The 16,613-nt window shown below is 37.7% G+C and overlaps 3 protein-coding genes across 4 annotated transcripts; 1 reads left to right on the forward strand and 2 right to left on the reverse strand.

Moving 5' to 3' along the window:
* Positions 1–63: 63 nt before the first annotated feature.
* LOC137734879 (uncharacterized) lies at positions 64–3,938 on the reverse strand. 2 transcript variants are annotated; one of them, XM_088696601.1, is made up of 4 exons: positions 1,459–3,938; positions 1,288–1,394; positions 1,080–1,177; positions 64–985 (listed from the first exon to the last, which is right to left on the reverse strand). In XM_088696601.1, the coding sequence occupies exon 1, from the start codon at positions 3,860–3,862 to the stop codon at positions 1,544–1,546; it is 2,319 nt and encodes a 772-aa protein (XP_088552727.1). In that variant the 5' UTR covers positions 3,863–3,938; the 3' UTR covers positions 64–985; positions 1,080–1,177; positions 1,288–1,394; positions 1,459–1,543. The 2 variants fall into 2 exon arrangements, with proteins under 2 accessions (XP_088552727.1, XP_068330293.2); XM_068474192.2 differs by lacking the exon at positions 1,288–1,394.
* Positions 3,939–4,036: 98 nt separating this feature from the next.
* On the forward strand, positions 4,037–8,434 carry LOC137733881 (uncharacterized). The gene is made up of 3 exons (XM_068473085.2): positions 4,037–4,239; positions 7,626–7,965; positions 8,194–8,434. The coding sequence occupies exons 1-3, from the start codon at positions 4,082–4,084 to the stop codon at positions 8,257–8,259; spliced, it is 564 nt and encodes a 187-aa protein (XP_068329186.2). The 5' UTR covers positions 4,037–4,081; the 3' UTR covers positions 8,260–8,434.
* On the reverse strand, positions 8,316–13,688 carry LOC137733880 (protein GET4). The gene is made up of 12 exons (XM_068473084.2): positions 13,559–13,688; positions 12,905–12,984; positions 12,511–12,589; positions 12,285–12,366; positions 11,872–12,022; positions 11,116–11,206; positions 10,653–10,736; positions 10,434–10,480; positions 9,394–9,522; positions 8,977–9,061; positions 8,785–8,871; positions 8,316–8,574 (listed from the first exon to the last, which is right to left on the reverse strand). Exons 1-12 carry the CDS (start codon positions 13,604–13,606, stop codon positions 8,557–8,559), a joined length of 981 nt encoding a protein of 326 aa, XP_068329185.2. The 5' UTR covers positions 13,607–13,688; the 3' UTR covers positions 8,316–8,556.
* Between the last annotated feature and the right edge of the window lie 2,925 nt (positions 13,689–16,613).

Here is a 16,613-nt window from a genome sequence, read left to right on the forward strand (position 1 = left end):
AAACGCTTTATTGAATTTCTTTGTGTAGTACATTAGAGAAATGCAAAAGTAGAGGTTAGGAGATACTACCAAGCATCCTTCATAAGCTTTATTGAATTTCTTTCCTTTCCCATCATCCAAACGCTTAATTTACACGGCTCCCTTTTTTCAGGAAGAAATAAGACAGTTCAGCTATGATACAGTGTGCAAAAGCATACAACCCTTTCAGCTTATTCAATTCAGCTATCTTACTTTCACTATTGACAAGTAACTTTACAGAAAAGCACAAATTGTACCAGATATTGCAGGGATCCTCGTGAAGGCGTGGAGGTGACACTTTTCTGGAGCTCAACCCTAACGAAATGAATCTGAACCGTTGAAATCAGTACCGTCTAATTCATTTCTGACAGGCATATGTGATGAGTAATGTATCTTTCAGCCCTTCATTGACCATGGCTTTCCCTTCTTTCGTAAGAGGAATGGTTTTGGAAGTCTGGAAGTCAGGGAGAATTAGTCTTTGATGATGGTATTAGACTTGAAACGTGCTTTAAACCCCGGAAATCGCCATTGTCAATAATGATGCAAAAATAAACCTTCAAATCTTGTCCAAAAGGCTAAGAAAGATGCAAGAGGACACAAATCACTTTTTAAACGTCACGGTCTGTTCCAAGGGAAAACTTCCTCTTGTACGAAACTGTAGGCTGATATGGAACCTCACCACCTTCATTCTTCCCTCTAGCATTCTCAAATTAAGAATACATTGGAAGGAGAACTGAACTATATTCTTACATCGTGCAGATTATTGCTAACCTCATGAACCAGTTCCTCCTCACATCAGCCATAAGAAACGCCTTTCACGAAAACTAGGCCCACTTTCAGCTGCCATTTATTCTCAGTTTTGGTCTCAGAATGGAGAACAAGATTCCATGCCCCGCCTTTAATTGGACCTGACCACACCTCATATTTAATGGCATGGACAAAGAAACATCATTCATTTCATGTGAACCTGTGACATTCAACAAATGTCAAACTTAATTTTATCTTTGATCAGCACTCACTAATAAAAACATCAACAAAACGTAAAATAAATCTTCCTTTACCAATTTGCATTTGCTCCATTTGCTCCATTTGCATATCCAAAGAGAACATAAAGATTAGCAAAATAATATTGTTGCGATCTCCCTTGGCTTCGTCATTACTACAAAATGTTGAACAGGACTCAGTTACAAGACAAAAAGTGATGCTCTTTTGTATTTTCACAATAGACAGAAAGTGCAAACTTGTGAATAACATAAGTTTGCTTAGTACCATGAAATTTCATTCTTGTGCATCTACAAAGTGAATCATACTGTCAATATATCTATGTTCTTCCCGCTAACTCTTTTGAACTAAGGAAGATTGTATGGGAATTAAACCTGAAACTGGATTCTATGAGAAGATTAGAGAAACATGAAAAGATAAGAAAACAAAAGGTAGTACCTGGTCCAGTTGTTGTCAAATTCAAATGGAACATGCAGGCAAGGCTCGTGCACTCTGACATTGTCAAAAATAGCCTAAGGTCTCATTACAGCTTAACAGCCTTTGATGTGCTTTTTCGCCTCTTAATCAGCCCATTCATCAAATTAATATAAACATCTCGACTTAAGGTCATGCCTTTCTGCATTGATTCTTCCAAAATGTGCATTGCATCCTTGTATTTACCTTGAAAGCAACACTCAATGATTTTCTCTGAATAAGCACCTGTGCTTGAATCAGATTCAACTGATGTTTCAGTCACTCCATTTTTCACCTCCTCCAATTTTGAGGGCAAACCAGGTAACTTTCCCATATCAATCATTTTCAAAATAAACTCTTCTGCTTCCTTGATCCTACCAGCATCAGTAAGTGCACCTAAAATGGCAGTGTATGTATACTGGTCCGGTTCAAATTTCTTTTCTTCCATTTCCGAAAAAAGATCAAAAACATCATCAAACCTTCCTTCTTTGCAAAGGCTTGAGATCAATGTGTTGTAAGTAACAGCATCAATGTCTTTCCCTTTCGAAATCCATGTGTTAAAAAGCTTCAGAGCTTTTTCTAACATACCCTCTCTACATAGCCCACAAAGAAGAGTATTACATGTATAGACATCTGGCTTGAATGATTTCTCAACCATTTTGTTGTGGAACTGAAATGCTTTCTCAACATTCCCCTCACGGCAGTAACCATGAATTATCGTGTTGTATGTAGTTCCATCAGGGACTAGACCCCTCTCTAGAAGCTCATTCAACTTGTCGAATGCTTGATCAGTTTTTCCAGACTGGCAGAGCCCTCCAATTATAGTGTTATAGGTGGCAATGCTGGGAACAACCTGCTTCTCCTTCATCTCATCCCAAAGCTCAAAACCCTTGTTGGCCTTTTCGTTCTTAAAGCATCCCGTGATCAAGGTTCCATAGCTTACCTCATCAAGAATATAACCCCGCTTAGTTGAAGTATGAAACAACTCAAATGCTTCATCGAGCTTCTTGTCACTGCAAAGAGTGTGAAGAAGAGTATTGAGAGTAAAGATGTCCATCTTCAAACCTTTCATACCCATCTCATTCATCATTTTAAATGCTTCTGCCATTTTCCCTGCCTTGCAATACTCGTTAATCAAAGTATTATAAGTGACACAATCAGGAGCAAACCCATCTTCCTCCATCTTCCTTAAAGTATCACTGGCTTCATCCAGCTTCCCTTCTTTACAGAACCACTTTACTATTATATTGTGAGTAACTGCATTTGCTTTCACTCCCTTTTCACGCATCTCCTCAATCAACTTAAAGGCCTCTGAATCGCTCCTCCACTCAAAATACCCATCAATCAATGTGTTATACGTGACAACATCAGGCATCAACTTCAAATTTTCCATCTCAACCCGAAGTCTCAGAGCCTCCTCAATCCTACCCTCCCTACACAACCCCTTAATCAAGACATTGTACGTCCAAATATCCGGCAGCAAACTGTTCCGTGTCATTGATTCAATCACCTGCATTGCCTCCTTCAACCACCCCATCTTACAATACCCACAAACCAAAATGTTATACGTGTTCCTATTCGGAAACAAACCTCGATTCTTCATGTCCAACAACAAGTCCCGGGCCTCATTCAACTGCCCCTTCTTACACAGCCAGTCCAATATCGTATTATAGCTCACATTATCAGGCACGCATCTGAATTCACTCATCCTACTCAACAACTCTACAGCATCCCTAAACTTATGTTCCAAGCAATACCCATATATCAAAATGTTAAAAGTATTCGTATTCACTTTAACCCCTAACTCAACAGCATGCTTAAACACACCTTTAGACAATGAAATCGAATGCGAGGACCGGTACCTTATCAGACCATTAATCAAAGTATTGCAGGTGAGTAAATTGGGCTGAAGCCGAAGCCGCTTCATTTTATCAAACACTTGGGCTGCAAGGTGGGGTTTCCCGGATTGCACATATGCCCCAATGGAAGTGTCCAGAAGGGCCTTCGAGGGCTTCGGGACGGTGGGGTCCGGGTGTAGAATAAGGCGGTGGAGATCGTTCTGCCGATCGGCGGCGATGAATTGGACGAGGAGGGCTTTGGCATCGGAGAACTTGTGGTGGGTGAAGAGGGAGGGGAGGAGGGCGAGGAGGGTTTGTGGGGATTGGGTTAGGGAGGGCGTGTGGGCCTGGGCCCACCGGAAGAAGAAGAGGAGGGTGGTGGGCTGGGAGGCTAGGGTTTTGGAGGAGATGATGGAGAGGAGGAGGGGTTGGGTCAGATGCGGAATGTGGGGTTTTAGGGTTTCTGGGTTTAGGGTTTTTGTGGAGGTCAAGAGATTGGTTAGGGTTTTGAGGAGTTGGGGTTGGGTTAAGGTTTGAGGTGGAGCTGCCATGGAGGCAACTGTGACTTGCGAGTGTGAGTTGCAGCAGGTTGAAGAAGACGAGGAATAAAGTCTACTGTGCTTAGATTTGGGGAAGCCCGAAACGGTGCGTTTCATTTAGACCTGAATGAACGGCATCGTTTCGATCCTTATCCGTATAAAAGGACGGTTAGGGAACAGAAAATATTTATATTTGGATTTTTATTTAGAGAAAAGAAATAACAAAGAGAGATGGAAATCTCCGGCGAGTCTAAGTGGGTGAAGCTGAAGGCCGTCGAAGCCACTCCGGAGAGCTTTGGAGAGTACGGCCAGGTGGTGGAGGCTTCGCCGGACGGCCACGTGTTTGGTCCTAGCGATGCTCAGTTGGACCTCAGCCATGGAGTTCCAAGGTAATACATTTACAACCAATAAAAAAATCTGAAAATATAATTTTAGCCTATAAAACTTAATTTTCTCCACATAAAATCCTTTTTTACTCGAATAAAACTCATTTACTAGATTCCACATCAGCAAATTATTAATTATGTTTGACTTAACACATTTAAAATTGGGACATTTTGATATAGGCGCCTTGTTTTTTAATTTTTTAGATTAAACATACACTCATTTTGAAAATTTGATCAAACATTTTCCTAAAATTTTGGTTATTAATTTCAGCTTTTCACATAAGTTCAATTTTGTTTAGAATTTTAATTTTTCACGATTTTCCCTGGACATTTCGTTTTTTTTCCCTTTTCGTCTTATCCCTATATTTATGCATTTATTATCCATCTCTATGCATTTTTTTTATTGTTTGTTATAATTTTACCTTCTTTTTTTTTTTTTTATGAATATAGTAGAATATTTAAAAAAAAAAATTGTCATATTTTATTATTTAGAAGACCCAACACATAATAAAGATTTGTTTGATTATATAGCTACGTCTAGTTACCTATAATATGAACACATTTAGTTTTATAGTGGATTTGATTTTTTGTATTTCTTGGTACATTTGAAATGTAAATGTACCAAAAGGGTATCTGATAGAGACATTTGGTTTTGTGGTGCATTTGTGATTTTTTGTTCATTTGGTCTTTTGGTACCTTTGGAATCTAAACGTAACAAAATGGTTACTTGACAATAGGCACATTTAGTTTTATGGTATATTTGGTTTCTTTGTACATTTGAAATCTAAACGTACCAAAAGGGTTACATAACAATGGGTACATTTGGTTTCTCGATACATTTGAAATCTAAACGTACCAAAAGTCTATACTTTTATTCTCAAATGTATCATAAGTTTTAAGTATATTTTATATATATCTATATGTGAAAAAATATGTATTGAAGACTTTTTATTGAGACATTTTTAATAGAAAGAGATTTTTTTTTTCCTTTTAAATACTGATAATACGGTAATGAGGAATTAGTTAATTAATTTTTTATTTTATTTTATTAAAAAAATGTTATTTAATGTGTAGAAGGGGATTGACGAAATTAAATTCCTATATTATAGGTAATTAGTTGCTAATCTATCTTATGCCTCTATATAAATTCATTGAAATTAATGACATGGAAATTAAATAAATTGAAAATTATTGAGGCAGCAATTGGTCAAAGCACCTTAATTAAATCTTTAAAAGGGATGAATATTTAATCTAACAACTACAGAAAAGATGTAGGACATTCTAATTTTTCCTTTTAAAATTTTGTGAATGCCTAAAATACCCATATTTGAATGTTTGATGTACACAATTAATGTCATGTGAATTATAAGGGAGAATTAATAATTTTACTAAAAAAACATTTGTTATAAATTCATTGCCTAATATATAATAACAATACAAATGTAATATATTGACATGCTTAATTAAGTCACTAAAATTATATTTTACATATTACTGTAGGTAAATTATTTCACACACATATAAAAAAATGACTAATATATGTAAAACTTCATGCAAAATAATTTACCCAAAAAAAAAAAAATTATTTGATTCAAATAGGGCACCTACTATTAAAATTTTAAATTGTTAGATTGCTCAAAATAATTTACCCTATGTACGTAAAATACATGAAAAATCATTTACCTACATAATAAACAAACCCAATATATGCAAAATAATTTACCTACATAATAAAGCAATATTATTTTATTTAATACTAATTTACCTACAAAATATTATTAATTTACCTACAAAATATATTATTTGCTAATCATAAATTTACAACTAGGTAAACTAATTACATATAATAATTTTTTAACATATATGTTTGTCACATCCCGGCCCGGGGCGGACCACTTCCCGGGCCTGACTCCACCACCGTAGCACGATATTGTCCGCTTTGGGCTTACCATTCCCTCACGGTTTTGTTTTTGGGAACTCACGAGCAACTTCCCAGTGGGTCACCCATCATGGGATTGCTCAAGCCCCTTCTCGCTTAACTTCGGAGTTCCTACGGAACCCGAAGCCAGTGAGCTCCCAAAAGGCCTCGTGCTAGGTAGGGATGGAAATATACATATAAGGATCACTCCCTTGGACGATGTGGGATGTCACAATGTTAGTACTGCACATATATATATTTGAACGTATAGCAGTACTATATACATATAGGTAAATTATATGTATATTGAACTTTTAGTAGTATGATATACTTTTGAATGTATTTGTGTGTGTGTGTGTGTGTGTATTTATATATGTTAGGGGTAATAGTATGTCCAATAATTATTTGTTCATTAAAATTAAGGTAAGTAATAATATTTATTGATTTGATTTGAATATTGTGGCACAAGTTGTAAATATTTTGTAATAATAGGTCAATTACTTTTCTATTTGACAATTTTTTTCAAATTTGGATTTTATTTTTATGTTTAGAATTAGGTGGATTTTTATCTAGGAAATAAGAGTTGCAAGGGTCTATATCTAAAAAAACCCTAAGAAAATACAATTAGCAAAGCAATATGGGCACCCAGGTTTTTTTTTTTAACGAAAGATAGTATCTGCTAAGGCTGATTCAGTATGGAAAGGGATCCCAAATCCCAAATTGACTATTTTTGGGACGGGACTTTATCTACCCCAAACCGAAATTTCGGAAATCACAATATGTTTTCGATATTTCGGAACGGATCGGGACCAACAATCTACAATTCTAAAGAGTAAGAGTAACCAATCAATTTGTAAACCTTCATTTTCCCCAATCATGTTCCATTGATATGCTGTACTGTTAGGATCAATGCTCCAGCTCCTTAGCTCAACCTGCAAGTAGCTAGTAACAATGGTAGAGGGTATGGAGGAAGAAGATAGAGAGAGAACTGAATATTTTTGTAATATTGTTTTTTTAATCAAAATACCGTTACAAGGACTCTCAGACTATTGGTGCTTATATTCCCTTTCACAAACAACCATTGCCAGCTGGCCACTCACTAAATAAACTAATTAACTAAGTAAAACAACTTAAGTTCACTAATAATGCTTAACGGCTATATAATTGTGATCAAGTAAATCACAATCCTAGCATGTACGCTCTGCAAAAGCAGAACTCCAGCAGTAGCATAGGAAAAGTGGAAAACTAAAACAGTCCAGCAAAGTCAAAAGACCTAGGAAAAGTGACAATGTGACCTTCACATTCAGAAATTTCGTAGTTATTTTGAGCAATTGCAAGATATCTGATTGATTATATTGTTCAATACACGATATTGATTTACGGTCTAGCAAAATAACACGACGTATAATTTCGAGAAGCAAAACAAAATTACTTTTTAGTGTCACATTTCAACTTTGGTTCATGTTTACAGGTTCTACATAATGAATCTTCAAGATAGGCCGCTCAAGTTCTCAACGATCACACACCATGCTAGCGTGACGCAGTGCCTCGGTTCAATCAGCGGCCACGTTTGGTATCTCGGAGTGACCAAGCCTTCCATTGTTGAAAGCAAGGACCGTGAAGGCAACAATGTGGTGCAGTCTCATTGTGCCTCCGGCCATTTCTACGTGCCGCCGGCTGTGGCGGACGTTCGGGTTTTCAAGATTACGGGTCCCAAGTTCCTGAAGCTTAATATCGGGACGTGGCATGCGGGGCCTTTGTTCAGGGCGGGGACTATGGACTTCTACAATCTGGAGCTGAGCGATACCAATGTGAGCTTCGGCCTTTCCTCTACTCTTTCCATTATGCTTTTGTGGGTTTGGTTGAGAAACTTGCATGAAACTGGGGATATGTCTCCATGTTCCTAACGCCCGTGACCTGGTCACCTGATGGGCGCTATAGGAACATGGGGAGATATCTCGGTGACAGCTGAGACTTTCCTGTTGGTTTGGGCAAAACTGGAAATGGAACCTCAATCAGACGGCCATTTTTTGTTGCAGGAGGTTGATCACACGACACATAACTTTCTGAAGGAGAATGGAGTGAAGTTCTTGATCGACGAGTGACTGTAATTTTTCTGTTTGTGATTTCCACTTCTGAACTTGTTTCAGAGAAGCGTATCTTAAATAAACGGATTTCAGTACTCAAATTTCAGAATCCGGAAGAATTACAATTTGGAATATTCAGAATCTGTATCTTGCTTGGTGAAAGATAATATAAATCTTACAACATTAAGAAACACTTCATGAAAATTGGTTCTAGAGAATCAAAAATATAAACACACTCCAACACTCCAACCGGCACAAGAAATTAGCATCAATGCTCCGCTGAAGGAAGCAAGAACGCTAAGTTCCTTTGCGTCACTATTCACCCCCCATCATCTGCAGAACAAGGATTGAGATTGCAATAAGAATGCCGCTCGATTATTTCAAGACTCATTTTTCGAACAGTTTCAGTCACAGTAATATCGTTATTATTTGTGAATTACTCGCCATTCTAGTTTTCGAAGTTTTCATAACAAATTATAGTTAATCATTCACAAGAGTTCAACTCCATTGCAACCTACAGTATCGTGGACAATGCACAATTACCTTGAAAATCTCGCCAAACATTCCCATCCCCTGCAGCGGATTTCTGCGCCGTACTCCATAAAACTTCTCCGCGATTTCATCCAGCAACTAAACCATAAATTTAATGTTAGCACAAAACACACCGCACACCTTAGTGAGAGAGACATTTTGACACAAATTTGTAAAAGGTGGTCGCGCAGAAAAACTGCATACCTCATGAAATGTTGGTTCTCTGTCCAAGCTTGATTTGTATTTCTCTCTCAACATATTAAAAAGCGGAAGAGCATCTCTCAGCAACCTGCATTGAGAATAACATTCAGCAATGTGTAAACCCTGTACCATACACATCAATAATTGAGGCTCCTTATTTCATAATCTAATTAAATCTTTATGATCTCTTGGGACTTTAGCTATTGATATTTTGAGGCATGAAGATCAGGGGCATACATAAATTGCATATTTCCAGTAAGGTTACTACAAAAATCGCACAAGCAACAGTACATATCATTTTCTTTTATCATACTCCAGATTCCGTTAAGACTGATGACATTGTTACGGATCCTTCTCTAGAGATGGGATATATGATTGTTACGGTTCATGAATAAAAAGAAAGAATTGAAAGCAACATACGTTTGCAAAAGAAAATTGATGAACTGGATCAAATTGGATTTGCGAAAGTCGAGCTGCTTAGACTCCACTTGCTTCTTTATCTCATCCACGAGAATATTGGCATCTCTCAGATTACCAACTGCCAAATACCTACACCAGAAAGACACAAAATCAGCTCTATAGGAAAACAGAATTAGCTCGATTAGCCTACTGCTCAATCTCAGAATGAAAGCAAATGAAAAGTACATAAACATGACAAAACGGTAGTTGAATGTGTATATTCGTCGAGGATCTCCCAATTTTGAGTACACACTTTGAAAGCAAGTTCAAATGAACTCATAGTGCCACCCAACAAATCAAAAGGCTTTTTAGTCAAAATGGTCCCTGAGATTTGCATAACACGTAACTTTGGTCCCTGAGATTTAAAATCAATAGAAGTGGTCCCTGAGATTGTCCACCATCCATTATTTTGGTCCTTCCGTTAAAAAACTCCGTTAAGTTGAAGGTATAACACATAACTTTGGTCCCTGAGATTTGCATAACACATAACTTTGGTCCCTGAAATTGTCCACCATCCATCATTTTGGTCCTTCCGTTAAAAAGCTCAGGGACCACTTAGCGGAGTTTTTTAATGGAAGGACCAAAATAATGGATGGTGGACAATCTCAAGGACCACTTCTATTGATTTTAAATCTCAGGGACCAAAGTTATGTGTAATGAAAATTTTAGGGACCATTTTGGCTAAAAAGCCCAAATCAAAATTTTAAATTGCACTATGTTCATAAAAATCCACAATGTATTTTAGACTACCCTTGAAAATTAGAAGGGAAGTTCCCACATTACATCATAACTAAGTTATTGTTCTCAGTTTTTACGGAAACATCAATTAGGCCATGGATTTATTGCACTCATTGTGAACCTCAGAATTGAAGCTATATTAAAATTCTGTAAGCGAATTCAGGATTCAGGATCCAGATTGGTTGTTCAACTATCATCAATGATATCAACCAGAACCGAAGAGTGAATTGCCTATACAAGTACATAGTGGAGAAAAGGCTTACATTAAAATCGCTCGTGCAACGGCCAAATCATCTTCCCCCGGATAACACTGCATGGTCAAGAAGTATGAACCCCATAAAAACTTTCTATCAAAAAGCTAACTATAATTCTGTAACATACCTTTTTCTGCATTTGTGAAAATTAATCTCTCTTTTTTTTTTGGTCGAAGATGATTTTCTAGTGCTAAAAGAGGAGATACTAACTATAATTTTGTAGCTCACCTTGCCCATAAAATTTACTAAAGTCGAAGCAAACTCTTTGGGGTTGTTTCCTCGAACAAAATGATGCGACACTCTAACCATGTCCTGCAAGGCAATCAAACAGATAATGGTGTTCACTCTGCACTTACAGCAAGAATAGTTTGAACAGTATGGAACTACCAAAAAAAAAAAAAAAAAAAACAATTCCAACATGTCTTCCAAAACATTTTCAAGCGCAAAAAGTGCTTCAGAAGAAAACCTTGGAAAGATGACGCAATCACCAAAATGACATAAACAAATTTGTATAAATAATGATCTGTTGGTCCAATATTCCATCTGAACTTGCTAGCAATTAATAAGCAGGCATTTGCAAAAAAGTGGACTATGGGGACAATCTTTGAAATGTATGCACTCGAAAGCCAAATACTAAAGGATTATGGATAGCCGCAAGCACAGCAAAGAACACAATCAAGATGCTACTTACCACCTCAGGAGATTCAAAATATATGTAGTTCCCTAACATGACATGTATTTCTGGAGCTCCACCCTTGGGTGCACCAAACTCCTTAGACCACCTGAAAAGAGAGAAACAGCAACGCATTATCAGTGCTCGATGACACTATAGGATCTGATATAAAGTAAAGTGCATATGTAATACATATTGTGTGCATGCTCGTCGTGTACACACATGTTTAGTATAATTAGGAAAGTAACTAGGAAATAAAGGATCAAAATTGATAATTTCCTTAATATGGATAAAGTTGGGAAAAAAAAGAGAAGTTCAATATGAAGTGCAAATGTGGGTTATAATTGGTTTTTCAATAATTAAATACGGCAATTTTGTCCTAAACACCTATAAAAAATGCTAGTAAATGTTGAAAAAAGCGGGGAGGGGGCCGGTTAGCTTTTGTTAAAGGGGTATGAGTAACGACATTCTCTTCTTTCCCAACATTTATCATTTATTACCAAATTTCTTCTCTTCCTTGCACTTATCCAACATGGGAAGGTAAATGATTTCCCATTCTCAAGCCCCTTTTTCCCACCAACTAAACACATAGTTAGAGTTCATTGTAGATAAAACGCATGGATTAGACAAAAGAAAAAACCACATGAATATCAAATAGCATTGAATATTCAGATAAAGAGGAATCAAATATCTTAACTCACACATAAAAGACCAAACCATAACCATGAAATCTCTCTCCAAATCAGGAAAAGGAAAATCTTGAACAAAACTCACTTAAGAGCAGATTTTAGGAACGATGAGCAGCCCTCAACACATGTTTTTGCTTCCCCAAGTGTTTCAGAAAGTTGTTGCATGTCATCTAAATCCCCTAACTGCTGTGGCACAGGTATCCGAGGAAATGCTTTATAAATTTTCCTGACACGACCTGACAAAAAAATAATTTTTGTCATGATCACGAAAAAAATAGAAGCATTAAAGTACTAGAAAGACCAAAACACTGAAAATGGCTGGGAAAACATGTGAATCATATCCTAAAATTCTATTTATCATAACACTGATACTCTGATACGAATAAAACCTGCTAGAAGAACCAACCACGAGAGGTTCAAAATTACTACAGAAGGTAGGAACAAGCCAACAGTGAACCAATAGAGAATTTAATTCAATACCATATGATAACAACTGACCTAGTGTTTCATCGTCATAAGGGAATCTTCCTTTGACAAGTGTTTCCACAAACAAAGCAGCCAATTCAGCACCACAAGTAACCTGAATTTGTTTTCCATAAATACAGTGTCAGTAATACGGATTTGACTATGAAATGTCATTATATATTTTCTGCATGTTTGTATCTTGACTATGTCCAAATCATGCAAATTTGTATCTCAAAACGCAGAGCCATGAAAGTATGACCTGCCCATGTTTCAGTTGGTTGCATGCACCGGACTGAAGGATATCCACAGCCTCAGAAAACCTCTGAGCAGCTACATATCTGCAATAAAGCATCCGTATTTGATCAACGTGCATGCCTTTAAGAAAGACAAATGAAGAAAATGGGTTCCTGGGTTCCTCAACAGCCATGCTCACTGTTAAATAAAATGAGGCTTTCTCCAATGCGGGAAAAATCTTGCAAGATGTGAACCCAGCCAATCAAGCAGGCACTCGCATCCCACAAGATTTATCCCACATTGGAGAATTTCTGTTGGTACAATTCCCAATATTTTCCTGAATGATCATATTCTTGAGCCTCGAAACTAAATAACAGAAACTATCTACGCAGAAATTATAAAGAGCATATGACTCGTACCTTGCACTAATAGATTTGTACATTTGTTGAGCTCCATAGTAATTACCTTCCTCTACAACTTTCTCTAATTTCTCAATATTCTGCATTTAAAGTACAAAAACAAAAATGCAATTGGAAACCATCCTTCCTGAAACCAACTGGCTGATAGAATGAAACCGAAAACTGTTCTTCATCAAAACTAAGCATCGGGTATCAAAGTAAGCAAGCATTCAAAACGAGATTTATTACATTACCATAATCTCAACAACCAAATTCAGGCTGCAATTGTTACTTTGGAATGTAGGAAATCTAAAGCAAAAACCTTTTGTGGAAGAAATTAAAAGTTTTTAGATCAAAAGTCAAAAGCCAAAAGCAATAAGCAGCGTTATGGACTAGAATCAGCAAATACGATTAACATTGAGCATATCACATTCCAAATCAAACAAACACAAGACAGAGAGCTGATCATATTTATATATATCACAATTCTTCAAAAAGTAGAGAAAATTACGAATCAGAATCTCAAATCGGAGAAATTCCATTAATTTCAGCGCAGAAAACAAAACCCGTCATATGAATTCTCCAATCGAAACGTTTCCGAATTGCGGAAACACAAAGATTACAGAAAACTTGAGGAAACCAAGAGATTGGAAAGCAGGATTTGAGGTGGCGTACCTCTTGGGCGGGAGGCAGTGCGCCTCTTTTGGGTCTCTCCCGCGACATGATGATGGGTCTCAGTTTCCTTGAGCGTCGAGTTCAAAGTGAGCAAAGGTTGTACTCTCTAACTTAGACATGGTTTGGTAGTGAGATTCTGAAAAAAATTGGTATAAAAAAAAACTGGGAGCTATTTTTGTGTTTGGTAAACATTTAGCTTCAGTTTTTTTTCACAGTTTTGGGTGAAAAAAAGCCAAAAACAAGAAGCTGCAAAACCTAGCTTTGAAAAATCGGCTTTTTTTCACATCTGTTTTACATAAAACTTTACCAAACACTATAACACTGTTTTTTTTTTTTTAAAAGCACTTTTACAAAAAAGTTTACCAAACACTCTGCTACTTTATTTCACAGCCGCTTATTCTCACAGCACAGCAGAATCAGCTTTTTTTCAAAGCACAGCAATACCAAACCAGCCCTTAATCACACAAAAAAAGGGCAAAACATACTGTTTACTACCATCATATTTTGTAATTTTTAATATTTTTTTCATTTCAAACTTACCTCAAGTTTTAATTTTGGTATACTTTTATACATCCGTTAAGTTTTTTTGTTAGAATTTCTGTTAACTGATGATGTGGCGTTCACGTAGACAATAATTGAGCGTCACGTGTCAATATGACTCCACTTCAATATTAAAAAATTTTAAAAAAAAATTTCCCCCACCCTCCCTCTTTCCCGATCCCTCCCTCTTCTCTTTCCGCTCAGTTGCTCAGATCACTCCATCTACGAATCATAAAGCGAGACGACCTTCATCTTTTTCTTCTTGGTTTCCCACAATGCATTCACACAAGCATCCACCATCTGTTTCTGCGACTCCATTATCATCTGATTTTGCTTCATCTCCATCTTCATTCTTATCTTCTCCATCTCCCCCACCATCTCCATCTTCCTTTTTCTCCATCTTCACAAATACTTCTCCCAAAAACTCTATCGAACACGCCATTCCTTCAATCGGATCATCCGCCCTTTTCCCGGTTGAACTCCCACCCAAATCTTCTAAACCAACACCATTAGAATGCAAAGCCCTTCGAAATTTCTGATTAAACCACTCCTTGAACCAACTCTATTGCTGCCACTACGCTTCGAGATGAGCTTGGGATTAAACTTCTCGTTACTATTACCATAACCCTTGCTCCTGAAACTTTCATAACCTCCATATTGAACTCCGATGGGGATATCCGGATCTGGGTTGGACCCGAAAGCCAAAGGAGAGTCGCATTCCAAGTCGATCATGGGCTAAAACAGATCTCAGGCAAAGAAAAACGGAGCCAGACCCAGGTGGCGGAGTCGGCGGTGGTGTTGTGTGGGCGAGGACCAATGCGGAGCTGGAGATTGATGGGCCGTCGGGCCCTAGCAGCAGTGGGTATGCTGGCGACCACCAACACCACCACGAAGGCCGTGGGGATTGTGGAAATTTTGGGGACCCGGGTTCTGTTGTTCTCAGATGTGGTAAGAGCAACTCCACCGTGGTGGATTGCTCGGAGGACAGCCCAGAGAAAAGGGCCCGAGGCCCTGTGGATCGGCTCAGCGTGAAGGAGCCTGAGTGGAGGTGGAGGCCCGAGCTCCGGGCCTGTGAAGAATTGCCAGCTCGAGAGCCCGAGTGGATGTAACAGCGCTGGCGTCAGGCTTTTTTTTAATTTTTTTTCTATCAGGCGCGTGCACCCTACTCACGCGTGGGGGCACATTGCCGACACATTTTCAGAAAAATCAGCCCACTTTTTCAGATTCAAATGTTACCGTTGGGAAGCCATGTGGCTTCCCACTGTCTGTTCAATTTCAACGGCTCTTTAACTTGGACCGTTCGATCTCAACGGTAAAAAATTTTTAAAAAAATGTTATTTAATATCAACCGTTCGATCTGAGATCGACGGTTGATATTAATCTACTTTATAAATAAAAAATAAAAGAAAAAATAGTTTTAAAATTAAGAAAAGTTACCGTTGTGACATGTGGCACAATCTGGAGTGTTGGAATTCAATTTTTTTTTTATATCCAACGGCAGAGATTCATTAGTTGAATAAAATTTTTAAAAAATTGTCAAAAATTTGGAAAAAAATCTGAAATTTTTTTTAAAAAAATTGTTTTTACTTTTTTATAAATATCTTCTCATTATCATCTACCTTACACCACAATTTCATAATTTCTCAACTACTTTCAATCACATTCCTTTCTTTCTTTCTCTCAAATTTAATAATACTTCGGATAATGACATGTGACGCAACGAGAACAATTAAAAATCTTATCCGAAATTACAATTAAAATTATTTTGTATTATTTTATAAATAAAAAAAATACTAATATTTTATTGCCTATTGTCAGGGCTATTAAAGTGCAACGGTGGAGATGCAAAAGGCGATTACTGTTCATTAAGGGCAGTTACTGTTCACCAGGTGGATTGAATAGTGAATAGCCTGGGGGGGAGGGCTCCCACGCTAGAGTTGCTCTAAGGGAGAGGGAGGAGGTGGGTCAAAGAGGTAAAGAGGGAGGAGTGGGAGGGATTGGGAAAGAGAAAAGGGAAGGATCGGGAACGGGAAAGAGGAGAGGAAGGGAAGCCGCCCTGCGAGCCCATCGTGAGCTCCCGGCCGATGGTCTTGAGCTACTCCATTGATGATTGAGGGTTTGAATGTTAGGGTTTTGGATGGCGAATTGGGGGTATGAATTTCGGGGAATTAATTAGTGAATTTCCATTGCATGAAGAAATAGAGGGAGAGCTTTTGGGGGAGAAAAGGGTGATTGGGTGGAGAAGACGAAGGGGGTGGAGGGAGGTGTGGATTCTGGGGAGAAAGGAAGAGAAGAAAGGAAGAAGAAGAAAAAGAAGAAGAAGAGAGAAAAAAAAATCCACGTCACCTTTGAAGAGAAGAAAGAAAGAAAAAAAAATCCACGTAAACCCCTTAATGACACGTGGCGCTCAGTCATTATCTACATGGACGCCACGTAATCACTTAATGGGAGACTTAATAATTTGACTAACGGATGTATGACATTGTCCCATAATTTACACTTTAGGTATGACTCT

Source organism: Pyrus communis, chromosome 7 (genome assembly GCF_041283825.1).
Source record: "Pyrus communis isolate YQ-2024b chromosome 7, ASM4128382v1, whole genome shotgun sequence".
NCBI classification, from domain to species: domain Eukaryota; kingdom Viridiplantae; phylum Streptophyta; class Magnoliopsida; order Rosales; family Rosaceae; genus Pyrus; species Pyrus communis.

Excerpts from the sequence above, each read along its gene's own strand:
- LOC137733881 (XM_068473085.2), top strand. The coding sequence starts at position 4,082 with ATGGAAATCTCCGGCGAGTCTAAGTGGGTGAAGCTGAAGGCCGTCGAA. Across the intron at positions 4,240-7,625 it reads CTCAGCCATGGAGTTCCAAG|GTTCTACATAATGAATCTTC; the intron begins GTAATACATTTA and ends TCATGTTTACAG. Across the intron at positions 7,966-8,193 it reads TGGAGCTGAGCGATACCAAT|GAGGTTGATCACACGACACA; the intron begins GTGAGCTTCGGC and ends TTTTTGTTGCAG.
- LOC137734879 (XM_068474192.2), bottom strand. The coding sequence starts at position 3,862 with ATGGCAGCTCCACCTCAAACCTTAACCCAACCCCAACTCCTCAAAACC.
- LOC137733880 (XM_068473084.2), bottom strand. The coding sequence starts at position 13,606 with ATGTCGCGGGAGAGACCCAAAAGAGGCGCACTGCCTCCCGCCCAAGAG. Across the intron at positions 11,207-11,871 it reads TTCCTAAAATCTGCTCTTAA|GTGGTCTAAGGAGTTTGGTG; the intron begins GTGAGTTTTGTT and ends CTCTCTTTTCAG. Across the intron at positions 9,523-10,433 it reads GTTGCACGAGCGATTTTAAT|GTATTTGGCAGTTGGTAATC; the intron begins GTAAGCCTTTTC and ends TTTCTGGTGTAG.